Source organism: Acomys russatus, chromosome 4 (genome assembly GCF_903995435.1).
Source record: "Acomys russatus chromosome 4, mAcoRus1.1, whole genome shotgun sequence".
NCBI lineage: Eukaryota > Metazoa > Chordata > Mammalia > Rodentia > Muridae > Acomys > Acomys russatus.
The window spans coordinates 64,145,571-64,170,716 of record NC_067140.1 but is presented as its reverse complement, the minus strand read 5'-3'; the positions used below and the strand labels follow the sequence as shown (position 1 = coordinate 64,170,716).

Here is a 25,146-nt window from a genome sequence, read left to right as displayed (position 1 = left end):
GGTCAAATCATTCAGCAAATGAGGAGGAAGGAATACACACATGCACACACACACACATACACATGCACAGGCACACTCACACATGTACGCATACATGTGCATGCTAAGATCTGCAGTTTTAATTGAAGTCTCAGGTTTTGCTCTGATTTTATGTTCATTTGTATTTTGAGACTACGTCTCAGGGGCTCACGTAGTCCAGGTTGGCCTTCATCTTGCTATGTAGGCAAGGGTTACCCAATCCTCCCAGCGCAGGGATTACAGGCAAGTGCCCATCTTACACAGTGCCACAGCTAGGTAAGCACACTATTAACTGAGCCATGGTGGTATGTGCTCTGGGAAGGGCAAGAAACTCGCTCTGCCTGTTCTCTCCAGGGCTCTGCTCCCTCCTGGGGGTACTGGCTTCAAGCCCTCTGCCCTCTCAAGCCTGAGCTCACAACTCAGCTCAGCCCTGACCAGTGAGGTGCACATAAGAAGGCTCTGGGTTCTGTGCAGAGTCCTTTTCCTCCCTTTCTCTCTAGCACCTGCCTTGACTTCCTGTTATTTCCCACCCCCACCCCATGTGTGCTTCCTTCTTTGGTCTTTTCTCCTTGTTTGGAAGAAATTCTTACCAGGACAGTCTCAGGGATCTGCCCACAGTCATGGCTCCAGTGTGGCCAGGGGGGGAGAACTGTGTTCTCTTTTCACTAACCAGCTCAGCAAAGCAGCCCACAGGCCTGAAGGAAGGGGCTTTGCCCAGCTCTGTTGGATCCGATTCAGACAGGACACCCAGGCAGGGCTGTATTCAGTGGACTACACAGTGGTCTGGGGGAACCTAACAGCTGCTGTGGGGCCTCTGCCTCAACCCAGCCTTGGCTTTAAAGTACCCAGAGCCTTCAACACAGCCCCAGACCTCCTGAGCCATTTTCTCCCTTTGAACTCTGAGGAGAAGCTGCCATCAGAGCAGGGTGGGGGTAGGGGGGCTCGAACTAGGGCTTAGGGTTACAGAAAGCCTGTGATGAGCCTAAGGTCCCACACACTCCACACAGTGCCCCCAGATGACAGTCCAGATTTTACAGAAGAGCAAACCGAAGCTGAGGTCGGTTGTCTGTCCAGCCGCGCCCATCCAAAGAGAGATAGGCTAGAACTCACGGCTGCCCTAGCCCAAGCTCATTCCTCTACGCCACACACACCTGGCACGTGGCAGGTGCCTCCAAAACATGGTTGAAAAAGGGAAGGGAAGAATGAAGTTAGCAGCCACAGGCTCTGGAGCAGGTAATCAGGATACGCTGGGTAAGAGTACAGAAAGCCAAGACGTGTGTGTGTGTGTGTGTGTGTGTGTGTGTGTGTGTGTATGTGTGTGTGTGTGTCCTTCTAGGCTATGGCTGCACAGGGCTGGCTCCTCTGAGGAGGATACAGGGATGAATTGGTGCAGAACAGCTCCTGTTTCTCTAGCATCCTGGTGCACATAAAGCCTCTCCCATTATGACGCTACAAGCAGAGAGGCTTTGACTTCTAAGAGAGGCTAAGATCCGGGTGACTCTAATAATCATTTGTGCTGTGTCCATTCATTTTCTTTTCTTTCCCATATATTACATGCATGCCTGGGTATGTGTGTGCTCATGTGTGATGTATGTAGGCTCACATTTGTGAGATGATGTGTGTGGTACCCAAAGTTGATGTCAGGCATCTTTCTTGGTCACACTCTACTTTTTTCATTGAGTCGGAGTCACTTTTCCTTCCCTTATTCATTTCTTTATGTGCTCACTTTACATCCTGATTGCAGCCCACTTCCTCCTCTTCTCCCAGTTCTACCCTCTCCCTCCTCCCCCACCCCTTTTCCTCAGTAAAGGGGATGCCCCCACCATGGGTACCAACCTACCCTGGCACATCAAGTCACAGCAGGACTAAGTAAGTGCATCCTCTCCTACTGAGGCCAGACAAGGCAGCTCAGATATGGAAAAGGGGTCCAAAGGCAGGCAACAGTCAGAGACAGCACCCACTGTAATTGCTAGGGGAGAGTCAGAATCTTATTTAAACTCAGAGCTGGCTGCTGTGATAGGCCTAGCTAGCCAGAAATCCCATCCCCACCTTCCAAAAGCTGAAATTGTAAGTGGGTTGCTTTGCCCAACCAGCATCTATATGATGCGTCGGGTGGCTTTTGTCAACTTGGCAAAGACAGACAATCTTAGCAGGTATAAAAATAAGCAGTTTCTATAGTTTCTATCTTCCTACTAAAACATTCGTGCCTTTGAGACAATAGCTTTATATAGCCCAGCCCTGACACAAAACTGTGACCCTCAGTTCTCTAGGATTAATGAAAGTTTAAAAAAGAAAACACAATATAAATAAAGTTCTTAGTTCCACGCATGCCATGCAGTGTGGGTGTAATTCGCTGTGGTTGCAGCCATTTCTGTCAGCAAGTGAGCACCGGAGGATATGAGGAAAAGCTGGAAGAAGCGCAGCCAGGGGAACCTGAGTATTGGCAGAAAACTCCATGAAGCTCCTCACCCCATAGCCCTGGCTCTCCCTAGGGTGGAGGCCACACCTCTGCCTCTAGAGCAGGCAGGCTTCTGGGAAGCCAGCCAGCATGGTGCCACTCGATGGTTTGTTTGTTTGCTTCTAAAGACATAAAATCCAAGCTTATCAAACAAAGTCACACTTGGCCCTGCCATCTTGAGAGGTAAATTCCACAATTATCTATGCACTTCAACCGCAGCACAGGACACTTAGTTCCCAGGCAAGCTGGCAGCTGGCTCCAGAGTTGACCTTCACCGGCTCACCTCTTCAGCCGAGGAGCCAGCCAGTCATGAGGCAGGTGTGCCAATCACATGGACTAGGGAAATGCCCAAAGGTCCAGCCCACAAGCTGGGAGTTTAAAAAAAAAAAACACCAACCTCTTTGAACTTCAGCTTCCTCGTCTCTATAAAAGTGGCTTGAGGACAATTGTCTCCTTACCAGCTGGCTTGTGACAAGAAGTCATGAAAAAGTGATTAAACATTGACCCCAGTGCCAGCCTTTTGGGGAGGGCTCAACACAGCCCAGCTGTGGTCCCACTGCTCAGGAGCCGACAAAGAACTAACTACTCAGAAACCTCTCATACTGCGTTAGCCTGAACCAACTCAGGTTCTAGAGAGCCATGTAGAAGTGCGGGGTGAGGTGGGGAGAGGAACAGTCACCGAAAGGGAAAGAAACAAAGCTCGTGGCAAAATGAGGTCAACTAACAGAAACCTGAAAACAAAAACAAAAAACAAAACAAAACAAAAAATCTAACAACCGACTGTGCCAGGACTTTCTTGAGCCAAAGTCCTCAAAATCACCAACTACTACTGTGTGTTAGAACCCACTGAAATGGAAAGGGAACAACCTGGCCTGGAAGTGGGGTTTAGGCTCACTCTGGATCTTTGCACAAATTACAGGCTTGGCACGGGGGGGGGGGGGGCGAGACAGTGCCAGGCCTTTGAGAGCATACAGCCCTATTAGGGCGAAGCCCTGCAATGCTAGCAATCCTCTATTCAATGTTCCCCCTACCTCTCCTCTATCTGAAAACCCCACAGACCCATAAAACGAGACATGAAGCATTTCCCGATGAGTGCTGGTAAGAGCTGACTCATAATTCTCCTTGTTTTTTTCCCTCCCACCGTGGTGCCTGGCAACACTCCAGACAGCAGAGGCTCCACCAGCCTGTGTCCTCAAAGGGAGACCATAGGAAACCATGACTGGTGAGTGGTATGAGACCCTGTCCCTCTCCCAGCTCTCACACACTGGTCACTGTGAGCCTTGAGGCACTGGGGTTTGTTACCACAGTCACCCTGATTCACCCTTAGCTGAGCGTGGACACAGGTGGGAACAGGAGGAAAGCAAAACCCGGAGACACCAGCGGGAGGGACAGCATCAGGGAGTGTAGGGTCCTCGAGAAGGCTGGGTTAGAACCCTTGGAAGAAAACAGACCTAGCCAAGATGGTAGATGGAGTTGGGGGTGGCAGAGCACGGGAGCCGGGAGCACAGAGAATCAGAAGCAGTTATATTCCAAGGAAAGTGCCTACAGGGGTCCTGGAAGACCCCAATTTCTTCCATAGGCCAGACACATGAGAGGAACAAGATGAATTCAAAATCAATGACAGGACATCATGATCAGAGTTGAGTTCCATAAGATGTGATGTGATCTGAAGGCAGAGGACAGGAGAGACAGGCTCTCAAATTTCTAGCCCCAAGTCTCTTCCACCAGGAAGCCTTCCCTGACCACCTGCAGGCTCAGATAGCCTTCCTCCGCTCCAAATAACTGCACTACTGTGTTTTTTCTCTTCCTTTCTTCCTTCCTTCCTTCCTCCTCCTCCTCCTCCTCCTCCTCCTCCTCCTTTGGTTTTTCAAGACAGGGTTTCTCTGTTTTAGCCTTGGCTGTCCTGGAACTCACTCTGTAGATCAGGCTGGCCTCAAATTCACAGAGACCTGCCTGCCTCTGTGCCCTGAGTACTGAGATTAAAAGGCATGCGCCACCACTGCTTGTTTGTGTTCTATCTTCTGCAGGAAGCTGTTTGAGCTATGAGAGAGAGAGAGAGAGAGAGAGAGAGAGAGAGAGAGAGAGAGAGAGAGAGAGAAGAGCCATCTCTCACATGAGTCACAGGTGGCTCCAATCCTGAGTTCTGTCCTTCAGTCATCTATCCGTGTACCCAATAGAATATGCTGAGCACCACTCTGCATCCTGAAGGGGTTATCATACAAAGCAAGGCGCAGACTTTCTTGGGTCAACAGCAACATCAAAAAGAAAAAAATGGACATGCACAGAAATGATTTCTAATAATTGAGACAGATGTGCAGCTGTGTAACACTGTCAGCTGATGACATTCAGTGTAAGCGTATTTTGAAAATATACATCTTATTTCTTAAACATGTGCATTTGTTCTTGTCAAAGGTAAAGATGAAATAAAATTTTAGAGGGATTAAAAAAGAAGAATCAATTTTAAGTTGTGTTATTACAAATAAAATAGGTTTGAGATAAAGAATATTAAAGGGGTTTGTTTTAGATAAAGTTGGTTAATGACGGTCACTTTGAATAGACAGCATTTAAGACAGAGGAGGACAGTAAGGAAAAACAGCTCACATGAAGAACAAGGAAAGCCATTCGGGGCACAAGCAGCTCAGTACCCAGGATCTTCAAGTGGGAAAAAACTTGGGTAGGAGCTGAGAGAATTTCTGACCTGTGGGATAGTCAGTATCTTGAGCAGAGCATGGAGAATAGGGGTTGTGTCTTCCAGGTCACCACAGTGCGTAGATTTCTGATGACACAACACAAGACAGAGCTGCTGGAGAAAGGCTTGAGTGAGCTGGGGAGGACGCCATGTCAGCTTCCTGGGGTGGTGACTGCTGTAGGGAGCAAACTGTTGGGGAAAATGGAATCGGAATGTGTCCATTATGGGATGGCTGGGGTCTCTGAAGCAGGGGTGTGGGGGAGACAGTGGACGCTGTAGCATCTGCAGATCAATTAGAAGGAAGTTCAAAGAAGTGCAGGACAGACCTGGGACCACTGGTCTGAGAATGGCATTTATACCCATGGTCTGAGAGAAACCACCTGGGTAATAAAGACAAGAACTCCAGGGGTCCCAGGGAGTCGGAATGAAGGACGGGCTCACAAAGGACCATCAGTGAGTGATTGGACCAAAGGGAGGTAGGAGATGACCTGACAGTCTGTTGACAGATGCCCAGAGTGTGTCCAGACCCAGGTTAAACTCCAAGAGCCAGCCAGACCTGTCACTGGCAACCTTGACCAAGCCCTCCAGGGAAAGCACTGGGAGCCGAGCCAGGCTACAGTGAGCCCAAGAGTGCAAAAGAGTTAAGAAAATAGACACAATGTGAACAAACCCGATTATTTTGAAAGCTGTGACTCTGAAGGCAAAGAAAGAGGAGCTCAGAGGTCTCAGCGCCAGAGGGGCTGGAGGCCAGGGGACGGAGGAAGCACTGCTGGACGCTGGCTGGAATTGTCCAGAAACAGAAGGTCACTGTGCAAGAGGCCAGAGCCACTCAGGGAGTGGGATGGCTGACTGCAGAGTCCAGCTGGGAGGCCTCTGGCCAGCCCTGCAGGAAGGAGAGAGGCGCAGCTTGGATGAGATGGCCAGTTTGACGTCAGGAAGATGAGAGTTTAGTTAAGAGGTGGGATCACATGGAAGGGCAGTGCAGGGGTCCATGGAGCAGAATGAGGGCCAGATGCAGAGACAAGAGAGCAAACTGGCCTTTTGGGGCACAGGGGACAACGAAGAGAACAACAGAATCCATCATAGCCTAGCGGGGCAGTGTTGAGGGCCAATGTGCAGGCTGAGCGGAGCAGAGAGCCCAGTGCAAAAGACCCAGACTAACTATGCGGTTCTCTCTCCGAATAGCCAGCAAGCTGTGATGTAGGCATGGAGAGGTAGAAGGGAGGGTTCTCTGAGGTTGGGATTTTTGCCAGGTAGCTGCAACAAAGGCGGACTTGCTGAGGGAATTCCCTTCAGACAGATACCGAGCAGCAGAAGCAAGACAGAAAAGAGGGCAAGAGGAAAGTCAGAGATAAAAGCGCAACAAAATGGAGGGACTGGGGTAGCCAGGGTCCTGCAGGGATGGCGGAAGGGCAGAGGTATCTCCAGAGAAGCATGGGCTACATGCTGCACAGCCTACTGGATCGGATATAGCTCTCCCTAAGGACAAGGGACTAAGACACTAGGAGGGAGGTGGAGTCGATGACGCTGCTGCCTCTGATTAGTCTGTGAGCCACACCTCTTCCAGGCCCATCACTTTCTAGCTGTGCGCTGCACATCAGTATCTCTCCTTGTCAAATGTACGGACAAAGATCGGCACGTACATCATAATGGTTATGTGAGCATGAAGGAGAGAATTCAGGTAAAACTGAACCGAGCGCACACCCAGGGCTAAAGAGCAACCTTTGGGGTGAGTTGCATAAAGTCGGGGCCCTTGGGGGGGATTTGCTAAGGCAGCCCCAGGAAATGAATGTTTCCTCCCCGAGCCTAGTCCTCAGCCCCCTCGGCTTTGGAGAATGACTTGGGTGCTAAAGATCGAGCTGTGTCCAAGTGTAGGATACACGGGGGTCAGTAGATTTTGTGGTCAGTTGTGGCTCATCCGCACTGTCAAACTGACTAGACTTGGAATCATAGTAGATGCGCCTCCAAACTTGTTTGGGAGGTGCTCCTGAAGATGATGAGCTGAGGAGGGAAAAGGCTACCCTGAGTACCAGTATCATGGCCTGGGGCACCTGGACAGAATAAAAAGGCAAATAAATAAATAGCAAGACAGAACTGAACTTCGGTATTTATTAGCTGCGCTTCTGCAGATGTGCTGTGACCACCTGTGTCACCCCCTAGGTGCCGTGACTGACCCATGATGGACCCAAACCCTTCCTCACTTTAGTTGCTTTTGTATTTTGTAATTTGGTATTTTGGAAACTAAGCAACAGCGGAGTCTCCTTCCACCCTCCATCCCTCTGGCATCTGCAGGCATGAACCTTAGGTACATCCCTGGCACATTGAACCTGGCATTCCAAAAGGCACATTGTCACCAGTGGCCAGAGACAGGCAGCTGGCAGAAGTGTGTGCATACATATATGTGGAATATGTGAACGTCATACATGATAATGTCAGGAAAATGGCACCGTGTCATTGCCAGACTGGGCATTTGTGAAGACCACACAGTAGACGGGGGAGTTCTGCTTTGTGGCCTGAGCTTAACCAAAGACCCCAGATGGACACAGAAGAGGCTGGGCCCAGCCATCAGAGGTGGGGACTGTCCTGGCCTCCCTGATGGCTAAACTCAGTCAGTAGAGCTGCCTCACAGAGAGCAGGCCCAGGTAGGAAGAAGTTGTCTGGAGATGGTTTCATCCATCAGTTCTCAAAACAGGCCCGTGTCTTGCCAGTCAGCTGCTGGATCAGGACAGCTTCAGTCTGTTCCTGCCCTCTTCCTCAGTGTCTCTCCCTAAGGACAAGCAGAAGTCACACATTTGGGACACTTGTTGGGCCAGGCTTGCTCCCAATCTGGCTGCTTTTCCACAGAGAACGAACGGTGTCGGGCTTCAGGAGAATCGTTCTCCCTCACAGATTACACAGAAAGGAGGGCTCTGGACATTTAGGAATACAAAAAATTCTCACTCTCTAAACATGGAGTTTCATTTGACGTTTTTGGAAGAAAAAACAATTCACTTACTGTATATAGACCTACAGTTCTTCAAAGTCAGACAAAAAAAAATCATAAATTATACAAAACAAAACTGAGCTTAGGATGGCTGTCATTTACCTCCTCGGCTCTGTAAGACTGACTTGTGGGCCTTGAAAGTAGTATTTGGTGGACAGAGGGAGACAGGATCTGTCACCCAACAGGAAGCACGGCTTTGTCCCTGGCTGGTGCACTAGTTTGTCACGGAGGTGCTGTTTACACACAGTGACATGCATGACTCAGCAGGACAAAGTCCTTCAGGTTTCACACCTGCCTCTCAGGTGTTTATGCTTTCAGGAAAGGGGCTTTGCCAGCTGGGCTATACTCAGCTACCTGACATCAAGCTCCCCTGCCCCCCCCCCCCCCCCCCCCGCAGCTTTGGATACCTGGTTTTAACCTGTAACTCAGGGACACACACACCCCTTTCCCCTTCTTTTCCTCATCCATGAGTAATCAACCATGCTGACCTCCTGTGGAATTTTAGTCACAGGAGCAAGTGTACTCCCTCACACATCTGTCTGTCTGTCTGTCTGTCTGTCTGTCTGTCTGTCTGTCTGCATGTCTGAACTTTAAAGCCCTGCCAGGAGCCAGGAAGGTCAGCCCCATGTTTTGAAATCAAATGAAGAGAATAAAGCTGTGACCCATGAGGTCACCAGCTGGGTCTTTTTGATGCTGTGAGGAGAGTTTCCAGAGGCCTCTGTCCAGACATCATCAGATAAGAGGCGTGGTGTCCCAAGGCTGCCTTGGCCTTCTAGTGTACGAGGACTTGTAGCCAAATTTCCTGTGGAAGAGAGTTCAAAGAAACATGGGTCTCAGTGCTTCTCTATCCCCCTGCCCCAGGCCAGGCCTCTACCCCCATCTCCCATCATCCCCTGCCCCAGGCCAGGCCTCTACCCCCATCTCCCTCCATCCCCTGCCCCCAGGCCAGAGCTGTGCCATGAAAGATCGCACAGCAGACAGTCCCACCAAGCTCTAAAGGGAACTGGGAAGGCTGCCCTCTTTCCCTTGCTCTGTTGTGTTTGTTCACTGTGTCCACAGAGCAGCCGTGGTCTTTCCCTGCCGTCCTCAGAGAGCTGGAGGTACAAGGAATTGGGCTCACACAGACCTGCTCTCCCAGAGCACTAGAACCCTGGGTCTGAGTCCTCAACTGTCCCTCAGGCCCTGCAAGCTCAGTAGAGCTGCAGGCCCCCTGTGTGTGCACAAGGCCTGCAGGCCGGAGGATGCCGCTTCAAGGTAGCACTGAATGGTGGTCAGGAAACTACTGCAACATCTAGGCTGTCTGGGATGAGGTTCACAGAGAGCACAGGGGCATCAGGTGGCATGAGCTGGGCATTCTGGGAAGCAGTCTATGGCGTGTTCCAGCAAAGAGCCCCAGTTGCCGGGATTAACTCCCCCGCAAGTGTCATTTTCTGATGACAAATGAAACCTGCTGCCTTACAGTGGCCACCAGGTTCAGATAGCAACCTGTTGGAAAGGAGAGGCCATGTGCAAACCATCACCAATCGTTCTCTCTGGAGACTTTACACTTCAAATCCTGTCTCTGTGGCGCTCTGGGCAGAGGACGTGCAGTGAGTGGTCCTGGGTCCCGGGGGCTGCTCATTGAAATGGGGCCAATGATTTCACTCCTTCAAAACAAATCGTTACATTTAATTTGTGTGTACATGTATATGTACACATGTGCATGCATTCCACAGCATGCATACATGTGGTCCTCAGAGAAGTCCTTGTGAGAGTCAGTTCTCTCTTTTCACCATTGAATTCAAGTCATCAGGCAGCAAACACCTATTGCTGGTCCTGCACTATCTTTTCTTGCCTTTCTCTCTCTCTTTCTCTCTCTCTCTTCTCCCTCCTTCCCTCTCTCCCTTCCTTCCTTTATTTTAAGGGGCCTATTGCAAAGGTCAAGAAGCCAAGAGGGGATCAGGCTTACAAGAAGAGGGTTGACCACAGAGTCTTAACCAGGTCTGGGACTACCACTCAGCCACCTAGAATGTGATGAGTTGAGTGGCTGCATGGTGCCAGGTATCCCCCCATGTCCTGCCAAGTCAGAGGGTTGGCTCTCAGTCCAGAGGACAACTTCAAATACAAGACAACAGGAGACCAGCCAAAGACAACCCAAATGACCCGAGAGGCACCTGAGCTAAACTCAGCCCCACAGGGTTAGGTGGGAGAGAGTCTGGTCTGGGATAGTTAGCTGTCTCAAAAAGCCATTTACGGATGGGCCCATGGGGTACTAGGCAGTTAAGTAGCTGGAAAGCCCTTTCTTAAGAACTTTCTCTCCTACTGGTGCAAACATTGGTGTGTTGGACCTCAGTGCAAAGGAGCAATTTTTCCTCTTTCTCTGCATATCTGAAAGAGAGTCTCAGAATCTTCTGCACATCCTCTAGGCCTTGTACCTAGGGGGCCATGATGCCTTCCTTGTGTCAAGGCCCCCTCTGACATCAAAGCCCATTGGGCGGTGTAAGATCGGCATCAAGGCCGCAGTGACCCACGCCATTATCTGATATTACCAGCCATGGAGAGTGCCTTTTCTACATCCCAGAGCACACTCGCGGCTCCTCCTTCTCTCTGACCTCACCTAGCCCTTTAGGTTTGTCAACAGCAGGCTCTGACTCACCTGATGACTGGGCTCTCCCCAGGCACACGGCTTAGAAGCTGCTTCCCCTGCTCCCGCTGTGGCCTTGGCCCTGGGCCCTCCAACCCACTCTGTCCTCCCACTCACCCTGCCTTTGGCAGGAGGCATGGGTGCCTGCGCCAGGGCAAATTGGCAGAGGGAAGTAGAGATGAGAATTGAACATTTTGCAATTACAACAAATTTAAACAAACAGGGAGCACCTGTCCTTCGGCCTGTTTTCCCTGGGTATTTTCACTCGATCCAACTACAGTGCTGCCCCCCCCCCCCCGCCCAGATTCTGGTGTCATCCACGGGAATTTGGAAGAAACTCCTACCCGATGGCTGTGGGGCCCACACCTTGCAGTCACTTTCATAGTAGAGCCTCTGGGAGATTTGGAGAGATGCTATCCTACCTCTGGTGTTTTGTACAGGCAAACAAATACCCTGGGGGTTGAGGATGCCCCATTACTTTACAGTTGGCCCATGTGCAGTTGATGGCCCATATGGGCTTGAGGATTGACCAAATGGGTCCATCACCCATCTACCACCACCATAGCAAGATCTGTTTGGGAGGCTGGGGGTATGGGTTAGTCAGTAAAAATGGTTACTGTGCAAGCACAGGGACCTGAGTTGGGGTTCCAGCATCCATGTAAAAAGCCAGGCACAGCAGTGTGTACAAGCAATCCCAGCACTGGGGAGGTAGAGACATGAAGAGCCTAGAGACTTGCTAGCCAGTGAGTCTGGCTGAATGAAAGAGTGATGAGTTTGGCGAGGTACTCTAAAAAAAAAATGAGTAATTGAGGAAGACACTGGATATTGGCCTCTGGCCTCACATATGTACATACCCATGTGTACACCAATGTATACTTGAATACACACATGAGTTGCTGGGTTTTGAGGGGTTAGTTATACAAGCGTGCTTTTCTGTAATGCATGCCTAAATACATAATGCTACCTTGTTGAAATTTCTGTCTATTCTCCCCACATTTTTTTCTTTGAAGTAAATTGACAGCATTTTGGTTTTTGTCTTGAGTATTTCAGAGAAATGTGGGGGAAAAAAGTGTAGACAATTTATATTTAGAGCCTTCACTCAGATCCCTAAGATGTTATTATAGCACTTTGCCTTTACCCTTTGTCCTCCCTACCACGAAATACCAGCTCACTTCTGAGACACCTGTAAGCACACTTCTTCCCCCCTGAATGTTTGAGAGATGGTGTTTCCTCATTTCTAAATACTTGAATGCACATCTAAAAAAAAAAAAAAAATCTCTTTAGTTTATTTTCTGTTGCTGTAACAAAATGTCTGAGGCTGGGTAATTTACAAATAAGAGCTTATTTGGCTGGTGGTTCTATAGATTGGGAAGTTCAAGGGCTCGGTACCAGCATGTGCCTTAAATCTAGCTAGGGTTTTCTTCCAGCATCATAACATGGTGGAAATAACATGTTGGCCTAGAACAAGCATACTAGTTAGGGGCTCTTCTTATAAAGTTATTAGTTAAGTTATATGAAGTACAAATAAATGAATGAATGAATAAATAAATAAATAAATAAATAAATAAATAAATAAATAAATAAATAAGTCTTTCTCTCCCTGTGGTGGGTTTGAATGAGAAATGTCTCCCAGAGGCTCAGGTGTTTGAACACTTGGTCCCTGGTTGGTGATGCTGTTAAGGAAACTTTAGGAGGTGGAACCTTGCTGGAAGAACTGTGTCACTGGGAGGAGGGGACAGGTTTTAAGGATGTCTAGCCTTGCTGCATTTCCTGTGAGCTCTCTCTGCTTCATGTTTATGGCTGAAGATGTGATCTCTCAGTTTTCTGCTCCAGCCACGTGCTGCCATGCTTCCCCAATTCCCTCTGGGACTGTAAGCCATACACAAACTCTTCTACAAGCTGCATTTGGTCATGGTATTTATCATAGCATAGAAAAGAAATCAAAGCACGGGTGGTGGTGGTGGTAGTGCATGCCTTTAATCCCAGCTCTCGGGAGGCAGAGGTAGAGGTAGGCGAATCTCTGTGAGCTGGAGGCCAGCCTGGTCTACAGAGAGAGTTCTAGGACAGCCAGGGTGCTGGTACACAGAGAAACCCTGTCTGTCTCGAAAAACAAAACCAAACAAAACAAAAGTAAGCAAGATACTACCCATGTGACTCACATACCCTCCCCAACCTCCTCAATGGCACCAAATCAGAATACACCACCACATGACTCCGGGAAAACTTCCCAACACCCAAACTTCTGGGTGACACATTCAACTCATGGCAATAGCTGTCTCTGAGTGATAAATCAATACTGTCTACCCACACGTTTCATTCAGATGCTTTTACGATTTGCACCGCCCCCCCCCCCCCCCGCGAAATGTCCTATTAATAAGCAGTAGAAAACACCAGTCATGGATGGTTGTCAGTCATTATGGCACCTCATTCTCTTTTAATCTAGACTTTGGGGGTGGGGAGGGGGAATCTTCTAGCAGCTGGTGGTACTCCTTTGACAAGAGCCTTCCCCTGTCCCCCGAAGGTGGAGCTAACTCAGTATTTTTGGACACACCCTTCTGGCCTTCAGCCAGTTTGCTCTTTGTGCCCATGCCCGCACCATCTCCCCTTCCTTCCAGCAGTACCAGCCTGCCTTCTGGTTGCCCTGGATTACCGACCGTGTCTACAGTCTGTCTGTTTGGATTATGTTTCTCTGGCTGCTTCAGGGTCACAGAGGACAGGCTGTGCTGGCGGAGTCCCCTCTGCAGAGTTGTGCCACCACACTGTGCCTTGTGTGCTTTTTTTTTTTACACTTTCAACTAAACAGCGGTGAGTTCACTCTAGGACCTGTTTGCTATCTTACAACCCTACTGAAGACACCATCCTGCGGGGCAGGAGTCTTGTCCTTAGTGATTGCCGAATGCTTGGAATAACGTGTGCCCGCCAGATGATAGGCACTCGACCAACATTTGCAGGATGAATAAAAGCCCGAATAAACAAAAGTCTTTCCAGATGATTGGATTAGAGATAGGGAGCCCTTTCACCTCCTCCTGCATGGGATCAATACTTGGCAGGAACAGGAAGGAAACTCACCCCTCCCGCTGCCCCTCCTCCCAATGTGCCTTTCAAAATGGCATCCATTGACCAAGAAGGCTTTGTGTCATAGCTTTCCTCTTGTTAGTCTCCAGATTGGAAGGCAATAGAATTGGCTTACTTTTAAAGAAGATATGACAGATCTTCTACATGAGGCTTTTATGTGTCTTCTTCTTCTTCTTCTTCTTCTTCTTCTTCTTCTTCTTCTTCTTCTTCTTCTTCTTCTTCTTCTTCTTCTTCTTCTTCTTCTCTTCTTCTTCTTTCTTCTTCTTCTTCTTCTTCTTCTTCTTCTTCTTCTTCTTCTTCTTCTTTTTGGTTTTTTAAGACGGGGTTTCTCTGTGTAGCTTGGGCATCCCCCAGCGCCTGCGCATTGAGCCCACAGCCCTGATGACAGAGCTTTTGAAGGATGAGGCATGAAAAGGGTAGATTGGGTTTGGCTTCCATTGAAATAAAAAAAAAAAAAAAATCACTTTCCCCACCTTCCCTGGGAGGGCTATGTCCACATCCACGGGTCTTCTGGTGCGGTATCTCCATGAGCTCGGCACTGGGAGGCCCTGTTGAAATTACCTTAACCATGAATGAATTGTCTGGAAAGCTATTCTCAGTGGTGTCCTGCATGAGTCAGCAGATGCCCACCTTTCTACAGATGGGATTGCTGGGCCAACTTGAACTCCAGGGGGACTTCAGACGAGGTCAAACACTGCAGAAAGTGTGGTAGTAGGAAGCACAGAACTAACTGGGAACTGTGAGATTAGATCAGAAAGGATCAAACCGGAAGACCGCAAGGTGGGCCATTTAAGTACAGCTGAAGAATTCTTGGTGGCTGACTGAGACTTGAACCCACAGACGGATTACCTCAAGGTGAGTTAGGACCATTCGTGGAATGCTGCCTGGAACTACTCGGCAGAACGCTGTCTTCTGGGGCCCCTGCTGGCTGCCTCACCCTCCTGCTCCCGCTCTGTTGGGCCAGAAAAGGAAGAGAGGGAAGTGGCCATGCATGCATGCTCAGGCAAAGGCCATGATACTTCAGCACACGATGCTTGGTTCTGCAGCTGAGCAGCTCAGGACCTCCGTCACATGGTTTTCTCATCTGATGGCAACTACGTGAAATGGCTGTTTGTTCTGATGTGACAATGAGATGCTTGGGCGCTTGTCTCACAGGCAGCAAGTGTCCGGAGGTTAGAGGTCATTATAGCAAGGCCTGGAGGTCAGGAGGGAAGGGGAAAGGCACTCCATAGAGCCTTAGGCCCATCAAACTTACTTCTTGACACACCCTTATCCCCTCCCCCCTGCTCCAAAGCAGCCTCCTGCCTGGACATTCCACCTCTGACTTTTCCTGTGGTCCTCCTATAGCCTCTCCAATGCGTCCTAATTTGTTTGTGTTTTGTTTGTTTGTTCGTTTTTGTTTTTTGTTTTTTTGTTTTTTTGTTTTTTTGAGGCAGGGTTTCTCTGTGTAGCTCTGGCTGTCCTAGACTCACTTTGTAGACCAGGCTGGGCTCAAACTCACAGCGATCCTCCTGCCTCTGCCTTAAAGGCATGTGCCACCACACCCGGCGACATATCCTAGTTTTAAGCCCTTCCTAGTCTCTTCTGTGCTAGACATACAGAAGGGCCTTAAAACAAATAATTTTTTAGGAAATTTGTCATCTGAATGATTTTTTAAATTGATGTCTAATATATTTTAAAATTATTGCTCTGTGTGTGTGTGCACATGCATGAGATTGTTTGCATATCATGGTGTTGGTTTGGAGGTCAGAGAACAACTCACCTTCCACCATGAACTGAATTCAGGTCAACAGTCTTGGTGGCAAGGGCCTTTACCACTGAGCCACCTTTCCTGTTTAGTGTACTTTAGAGACCAGAAAGAGGTTACTAAAAGAGTTAATCCACCCCAAGCTTGCTTTAAGGAGGTGAAGCCCAGCAGTTATCAAATCTTGCTCCCCCGGGTCCCTTTCAGCAATACCTGTAACGAAGTGATAACACGTGGGAAAACAATGGCCTGTGACAGTTGAAACCGCTTCGCCTTGGTCATACTAACAAGGATTTCAGGCTTGCTTCAGAAAAAAAGTTTGTAGGAGAAAAAGAAAAAGAAAAAAGGAGTAATAAGCTGCCCAGAGATCAGACACTATCGTCATAACATTGCCCTGTTCTGGTCTTGCCCCACAGGGCATTTTAACCACCAGCGTGTTGCCCCACACCCTCTGAATTCATGTTGTTTGTAGAAAATGTCTTTCGATCCTTTTATTCAGTCCTCTGACAGGTAGGAACGAGTCAGCAGTTCAGGTGCCAACAACAGAGGCCGACTTCGGCTAATTGAACACAAAGGGAGCTCACTGGAGGGGTGGGCACCTGCCCCCACAGAACCAGAGGAGAGCGTGGCTGGTGGCTTGGTAGGGCCGCATTAGAGCCAAGCAGGGGGCAGCATGCCCCTGGCAGCCTTGAGGATGCCGCTCTTCTGATTACACTTGTTCCAGATGCAAAGAGCTGGGAAAGAGTGCTGGCTTGGCCCCGGGCCTGTCCTCAGCTGCACCATGGGCAGGGGAAGTGTTTCACAGGCAGAAGGGACGCTGCCTATCAGGAACATAAATCGAGCCAGGCAAACGGTAGGCTGGATGCCAGATGATGCGCATTCCACCCTTCAAATAAGCCAAGGTGCTTGGAGGTGTCAGAGGAAGAAAATCCAAGCGTACTGAATTAGTCAACGTTTCTTGAACCCTTTTCTCTTGTGATCATTTGATTTTGGAGAAATATTTACACAACGCAGGGTGCACAAGTACATAATATATGAGCACAAATAATTTCCTGGCAATAAATCATAGATATTTGACAACTTTTGATACATACATAGAATTTTTTTTGGGGGGGGGGGCTTGTTTTCTGAGACAGGACTTCTCTATGTAGCCCTGCCTGTCCTGGAACTAGCTCTGTAGACCAGGCTGGTTTTAAATTCGGCGATCCGCCTGCCTCTGCCTCCCGGGTGCTGGGATTAAAGGCGTGCGCCGCTACCACTTGGCCACATAGAATTTTACTAATTATTAAAAACACAAAACAAATTTGCATATTCAGACACGTGCTTAAATCTTGGCTCAGTATTCGATCCTGCAGGTTACAGAGTATCTTCGACATTTTCCATTGACTGGTATTTTGACTTTATAATCATCAGTGCTGTGTGCTGAGGACACTGGCAAGAGGGCCATTATAGAAATTGTTGGAAGTTCTGTTCTAATCCCATGCCAACATTCACTTGTGTATGTGTAGGTGCCCACACGTGTGTGAAACTTAAGTCAGCAACTCAAACAGTAATCTCTCTGTGTATGTATGTATGTATGTATGTATGTATGTGTGTATGTATGTATGTATGTGTGTATGTATCTATCTATCTATCTATCTTTCTATCTTTGCTTTTTCAATGTCAGCTTATTTGTTTGTTACCACGTTAGCATCTCCTGCAGCCTCCTCCTTGGTTTTCTTAGTGCAGCGCTGTTTCTTCAGAGCAACCATTGGTGTTTGTGTTCCAGGACACGTGGAGTTTGACAAGATGCTGAATCTTGGGTGCTTTGGTCCTGGGCTTCTTACCTTCTTTGTTTGAGCCTTTCTGACAACTTACTGGCTGACATCTTCTTTAGAGACTGAAAAACCTTCAGATTCTGCCAACTCTTTGGGGCCCCAGCTGCGGAAGCACAGTAGTACCTGCCAGTCCAGGAATGTCCTCCCCTTTTTCCTTTTAAATAATAACCAAGCCGAGAGTGCTGTGATTGGCATCCACAGTGCGTCCCAGAACAGACTTGTGCGTTCTCTCTTCAGTCCTTGCTCTCCAGCAGGCACAGTCTGCTGTGGTTCAAGACACCTTGCTTCGTGGGGAAACCTTGTTTGTTGTTCCCACTGCTGATTCTGACCACAGAACCTTCCACTTTTCCCTCAAAGCAGCCGCAGGTACTTCTGTGCCCATGCTCTTCTCATAGAGAGTACGAGGTCTGCGTTCATTGCCCACTTCAATGAGCTGATGGTTGTGAAGGAGATATTCAGCTCCATCTTGACATGGCTGGCTGCTTAGGAGGTGCCATGAACAAGAGCTCAAATGGCAGGTTTTCAACCAAACATTCTAACACAATGGCTCCCAAAGCTACACCAATTCTTACATGTTGAGGAATGTAGACAAGGAATTACTAAACTTACTAAACTTCTATTTTGTGTGTGTGTGTGTGTGTGTGTGTGTGTGTGTGTGTGTGTGTGTGTGTGATACAGCTGTTATAAGCAAAATTCCAAAGGTCAAAGTGCAGGCTCCCATTAGACAATGGGCTAACTACCAATCACTAGCCCTTGTAACACAACTCCAGAATGTGCCTTGACCAAAAGGAACCAGACACAAATTATTCCATTCATATAGGACGTTGAGAAACAGGCAGACGCAACTTACAAGAGAGAAACAACAGAGGCCACTCCTGGGGGCAGCAGGGGCAGGGTTGGGTGAGGTGGAGTGGATGACTGCACTGCCTGAGTGGTGGCAATGCTATTTTGACAGGTCCTTGGATGGCAGTTGTTTCCTTAGTTGAACCTTAACAAATGTGTGCTTAATACATACTTGTGTGGTTTCTCTTGATTTTGTGCTCATGCTTATGTATGTGCAGGGATGTGGGGGGGGGGCGGGTACCTGAAGCAGGAGAGAGCACTGGATCTCTTGTAAACAGATTTAAAGATGGTTGTGAGCCACTGGTCATGGTGCTGGGACAAACTTGGGTCCTATGCAAGAACAGGAAGCACTCTTAAGTGTTGCATCATCACCTCAGCCCCCAAATCTGTTTTACTATATGTCTATTTTATCTCGAATGATAATTTTTTAAAAGTGAATGGCACATATATTGACTATTTAGGAAGTTTACTGATGACTCTGACTGACTTTGAAATATGCAAAAAGGAAAAAAAAATATCAGTAGATGCTTGCATACCACCACAGAAAAATGCTTAAAGTCAGAGCTGCGAAGTTACATGGATGCTGTCTAATCCTGTGGACTTTCTCATGTGCTTGAAATTTTTCACATTAAAATGCAGAGAGAAAAGAAGCAACAGACTGAAGGACTATTATACAAAGCAAGTTGGCCATTGATAGGAAAAGTTAAACAAATGGCTAAAAACAAGACCACTCTCTTCAGACAAAACAAAAATGCCAACAGGGTCTGGTGTCATCGGAGTTGTGAACAGAACAGTCTAATTTAAATCAGGAAGGCCAATGCCTCCTCACCTACCAGGCAGGTACTGGCATGTCACAGACAGAGCTTCCGAGAGTGATTGAGCACTCTTGGTGGCTGCTGCTGGTGAGTCAGGCCTGGGACACTCAGTATCCCATGCAGTAGTGAGGGTGAAATGGAACAGTTCTAGAAAGATCTATGGCCTGTTGCCAGGTAATAGATGCAGTTACAACATTTATGCAAAACCCCTAGGTGAGGACACGTGCCCACACCCACAGTGCAGGATAAAGGCTCTGGGGAACTAGAGGTGGTAACCTAAACAATTCCTCTGCAACAGGTTGATGGATTTTATAAACCCCCCATTTATGTACTACTTGCTTAATTAAAAGCATGACCAGACCCCTGGTTTAAAACTGTTCAGTACTTTCCCAGTGCCAATTTCCGAACATAACAGGTAAATCCTGTACCTTACAAGGTGTGTTCCCCTAACAACGCTTCAGTGTCTCTTGGTCACTCCTGATTTAGTCCACACCCGGCAGATACCTCACGACCACAGAGATTAGCAGTCCTGTGAGGTGACCAGAGAACAGCCCACTCCGACCTACCCCTTCCCCCCTCCCCCCAAGTATTGAGTCATGGCTGACGCAGTGGGCAGAATGTTCTGCCATCCAGTTCAAAACTGTACAGTATGGTTTGAACTCAGGGCCTCTGGAAGAGCAGACAGTGCTCTTAGCCACAGAGCCATTTTAACTATACTACACAGACTCATTTCCAAGCAAGAAGTTACAAGATCTACTGCTAATGTGCTCTGACTGATATGAGCCAGGTGTACATATCTACACATACCCTCAGTTGTTGGCCGTTTTTAAGAGAAAACAAATCAAACAGTTCACGAAAGCTAGTCGCAAGTTTTATTTATATAAAATTCATTAAGAACATAAAAGATTGAATTTCTTAAAAAAATCTGCAGTTATTTACAGCAGTATTGCACAAGTACAGTGGCAATTACCCTGTCAAAATTCATCAGTGCAAAACATAAAGGAAGCCAGGGAAACTGCAATACAAATGCTACATACGCTGGGTTCTCAGACATATTAGTGATAGGGCACTATACAGACAGAGGTCAGTGCTACTTAGTAAAGGGTACCTGACAGGCGTGGATACAGTAACCATGGTCACAGAATCTAAGACAATAAAACCTAGCTGAACTATTAAAATTTGGAATTTCCAAATAAAAGAGGTCAAGTACTTTGCTGGGAACTGGAGGACACTCTGTGCAGTGCTGTTTGGGAGGGAGTCCCTGCTGACCTAACGACACGTGTGGACACGACTCACACATAGGTGTGCTGAGTGGGCACACACAGGCACCAGGCTAAATCAGCAGGGAGGACAGAGCCATCTGTATCAAGTCACGCGTCCCTAGAGCTTCAGTGAGCTTTTCCATCTTGACGCCCAGGCCAGTAGGAACTCTGACCTCTGGAGGGAAATGGAGGGTTGGAGAGAGGGCGTGGACCTGCAGGAACAGGTTGGCCTAATGCAGTGAATGGGGGGGGGGGGCGGTGAGGGGAGCTGAATGGCTTAGCTAAGCTCAGTCCACACACCTCAACCACAGGAAGCACACAGCAGGTTGGGATGGTAGCCACTGAGTGTCCAGGTGTGACAGGTGTCCTTGGCAAATGCTCTAGAAAACAGGCCCCACCAGTCCTCCTACCCAGGACAGCCACACAGTAGCACCTCAAGAGGTGGCAGGATTATATTTCTCTCAACACTGAGTTGTCAAAGATACACTTTCAATTTAAAACAAAACAAACAAACAAAAAAAGCTTTCCCATTTGCTGCTAATACTTCTCTAAAGATATGGCCAACGTATTAGTAAATCTGCTTTTCTCAGAAGCCAGCTGCTTTACGAATGGGTTTGGTGGGTATGTTTTGGATTCCAGCCCTCCAGCCTACCACGCCTAGGGCATCGCACTGGCAGCGCAATACTCATTTCATCAGAAAAGCAGCAGAATCCAAGGACTGAATGCCAGGAGCCAGAGCAGAGGCCACCCAGGGGAGGGACCCAGTCATGGGCTCCCAAGGCAGGAGTGGAAGCAACTCAAGGGATGGCAGGGTGTGAGGGACAGGATGTCAACACTTTCAAGAACTTAAGACATTAAATAAGCAGAAAATAAATATACAACATCTCTACAAGTTACAGCGTTATGAAACAGTAGGGCACATGACACAGAAACAGAACCTATGGTATTTACAATCCTTAATTCTGACAAGTTTAGAAAAAAACAGTGATTTTTTTTTCTACTCATTTAAGCTGTACACAATTTTACAAAGAAAAGTAAGGGAAACACAATTGCACACAGACATTTGGCTCAGTTGATGAATAAAACATGGACTTCCTAATCTAATAAATAGTCAAAATATATACAACACTAAAAGGAAACAGGAGAAGTGTAGTTACCCACTACATACTTTAAATGGAAAGAGAGTTGAAACTGTTTTTTTAGACACCGCGCCTGCCCAATTCATCAACTCGTTTCTGGTAAAGAAACTGGGAGAATCACTCAGGAAGTCATTCTGTGTTTATGCCACGTTGGGGTGAAGTCACAGGACGCTTTTTACAAACCTCACATGGGGAGGTTGTCAAGGCACAAAACCCGCATTATGTTTACACTTACACACACAGGCACGTGTGCGCACACAGACACACACACACACACATACACACCAGGGAAGGATACCTAGTTTCTATTTACTAAGGAGAGTGAGAGAGAGAGAGAGAGAGAGAGAGAGAGAGAGAGAGAGAGAGAGAGAGAGAGAGAGAATAATAAAATAAAAAATAGATACAAAAGTCTACCTACAGTAGGCAGACATACCTTGTGCAGGAGGCATTTGGATTTTAAGAAAACAGATACAGTACAGGGACATCCAGTCGTTTTAAGTTCCGGGTGCCACATCCTGTTCCTGAATACTTCTACAATTCATAGAATCTCTTATTTCCCTATGAGCTGCTCCAGTGGCCAGCCCCAGACTGGAGGCCAACAGGCCAGAGGTCAGCATGCTTGAGGGACCACACATGCCACTGGCACCTGGCTCTGGGAGCCCTCCGCACCTACCCAGGCAGTACCACAGAGCCACAGGGCTGAGGCAATAAAGTGCTCCAGTCAGAGAGACTGGCACATGAGAATGGAGGTCCTAGGAGGTGGGTGGCCCAGAACCAAGTCTGTCTTTGGTGTGTGTGTGTGTGTGTGTGTGTGTGTGTGTGTGTGTGTCTGTGTGTGTGTGTGTGTGTGTGTGTCTAGCAGAGCCATGGTTGCACCCTTAACACCACCTTGCAACCAGGAGCCAGCTGCATGGGAAACCACAAGCAGGCTCAAAGCATCAGGAGGTGAACACCAACACAGCTTTCAAACTGCTACAAATCTAAGGAAGCTGGGAAAGCATGGTTTTAAAGGAAAGATTATCTGGAATCAAATGATCTCAATCTAGAAGGAAAAGCATATAGGTAATATATATATATATACACATATATATACATACACACACACACACACACTTAGGGAAGTAAAGATAAATGCATCTCTCTACCTAGCAACATAAAAACACTGGCCCTCTACAGGGCAAAAACATAATTGTTGGCACTGCCGACTTGCTTGGAAACTCAAGCATTTCTCTATGCAAGCTGCCTGATGTTTGATGTTTTCACATAGAGGGCTCCTGGTTCCTGCCACCTCTTCTATGTTCTTTCGTCTTTTGTACTTTTTTGCATCTTCCCTGGCTGTCTGCATACAAGGGTGCCATTTGTTTTAGGAGGTGCCTGGGATGGGGACCCAGGGCCTCTGCACATGTTAGGGAAGTGTACCCCTTCAGTGCTGCCTGCTCTTGAAATGACTGACCAATGTGTGGGCTTCTGGTGCATGTGGTCCTAAGGGGCAGGTACTGAGAAAGAGCACCCCCCACCCCAGACACAGATGGCCCAACAAGATCCAATTGTTAAGAAAATGGAGAGAGCAAAGCAGGCAGCCATCTTTCGGAAGATGAATAGTTCACTCGGTATAATGGAGGTTCCCTATGTACGCAAACTAATGCAAGGTATGTTCAAGGCAACAGGGATGAAGTTCAGGTATCACAGGCCAGGTGGGATGAGCAGGGCTAAACATCAAGACGCATGGGAATTGATCACCTGAGTCCCTTGCTCCTGAAATGACCTGGCCAATCCCTAAGAAAGTGTGGGCTCCGGCTCATCTGGTACACGAGGCAAAGCAGAGCCTATGACTTCAGCAAAGCCTGCAGCCAGAAGAGCTGACAGCTTCAGTAAATGGTGTACAAGTCTGTGCTCTCCCCGGATAAAAGAGACAAACAAACAAAGCCAGCACGATGAAGTGAAGTGGACAAGAGCCCTTCCCATGAGTCAGCTTGATTGACGGAGCTGGGAATAATCCGGGCAGCCCCTAGCCCTTGCTGACCCAAACACATTTCATCAGGAAAACACCCTGGGCCAAACCTGTGCATCAGTGTGGAGACAGACTGAGGAGTTGAGGAAAAACAAAAAAAAGTATGAAATTTTGCCACAGAAGCAACTGAGCTAAGAGGTAAATATTTACAAAATGGAAGTGGCATACCAAAACAGACCCTCTGCCACTTTAGCCCATCCCATTTCATAAGGACTGTTTTGGTAGTAATCATTACAAAGGAAACTCAAAGAAGCCATGGCAGAGGAGAGAGGGCAACACCACACTCTCCTTGTTTAAAAATTCTGTACAGTAACCTCTCAAAAATAAACTCAGGCAGCCTTATACATCAGCTGGCTCAGTTCCCACTGTAGGCTTACATCATCTTCTGAGTAGCCCAACAGGTTAAGAATTTTACTATAAAAATCATCTGCAAGTTGGCTAAAAAAATTTTCCTCTCTGGAGCAAAACAGAACAGTTACCAAAGAAAGTGGATTAAAAAAAAAAAGATTAAACATACCACATGTAAACACCCTTCTCGCATCTCTCTCTGCTCCAAAGCCCCAGGATCTGTCTGTACATTAAAAAGAGAAAGAACCCTCCTTTGTCTACATTCATAGCAATCGTCTACTGGAAATTCTGCCATGTGGCTGTGAACCGAAAGGTTACGCTCGCAGTGACACAGCGCGGTGTGCCTGTCCACCCTCAGCACACCTCTCTGAGTTAGAACCACCGGCTGCATCGTCATGGCACCAGGAGATCGAAGGGCTGGGGTTCGACCGGTCTGAACAAGAGCAACGTCCGCCATTTATCCTGGCTGCGTGAAGATGCTGTCAGTGCCTTCTCCATACTAGGCGGACGATGAAGCGTAACAGTTGTAAGATGACCATTTGAGGGTGGTGAGGGTGGTCTTCCGCCTCTTGGTAATTGTTTACAAATACCTGAAACAACACAAGAGGAGCTCTTGGTTACTCCCTCGTAATCTGCAGACTCATCCCATCTGAACTGCAGCGGGGACTCAATTCCACCTGCCCTGCCAGGGGGAAGGCGTGACGTCACAAGCGCATGGAATAAACTCTCCATCACTGTGAATATAAAGCAAATAGAAGACCATCAGACTACTCCAAAGGTATCCCGGAAGTGCAAAACCAGGTCCCTGGTGTTGGTGTCTCGGGAGAAGTGGCTGAGGGTGTGGGACAGAGCAGAGAGAGAAATAAGAATGAACTGGGGTTCCTTTATTACCAACCACATTCACTGATACTCAGACACACTTAGACTCCCCTCAAAGATGGATGCCAGTAGCTGTGATTGAATTAAGAAAGCGATGATTTGGGGGGGGTAATTTGCCCTGAGAGGCTAAATAAAGTGGAAGTGATGTGCCTCTGGCTGTACCGAAGGATAAACAGTGATCTGGAGGGGCTGCCCACTGTCGCAGACAGGAGCTGAGTCAACCCCAACCTCCCACGTCAGGCCTGGGAAGGAAAGGGCAGTTAAGAGCAAAGCGTCATTGCTTGTGACACATGTAGGTTTGCTACAGCCCACAGACTGCTCAGAAGAAAAACCTCAGGTTCTGTTGAAGATTTCAGAGCCCCCTGCACCTGTCCAGAGTCCCCACATCTGGGTTCGAACTCATCTCATGGGAGAACAAAAGGCAAGGGAATAAATCCATTTG

General features: G+C 47.9%; 1 protein-coding gene across 3 annotated transcripts in view; it reads right to left on the bottom strand.

Moving 5' to 3' along the window:
- Positions 1-23,111: 23,111 nt before the first annotated feature.
- Positions 23,112-25,146, bottom strand: part of Bcl2l11 (BCL2 like 11) — a 37,440-nt gene continuing 35,405 nt past the window's right edge. For all 3 annotated transcript variants that reach the window (XM_051144592.1, XM_051144591.1, XM_051144590.1), the window contains one exon: positions 23,112-24,415. In XM_051144592.1, the coding sequence (XP_051000549.1) occupies positions 24,308-24,415 (108 nt within the window). In that variant the 3' untranslated portion in view covers positions 23,112-24,307. The remainder of the gene's footprint in view (positions 24,416-25,146) is intronic.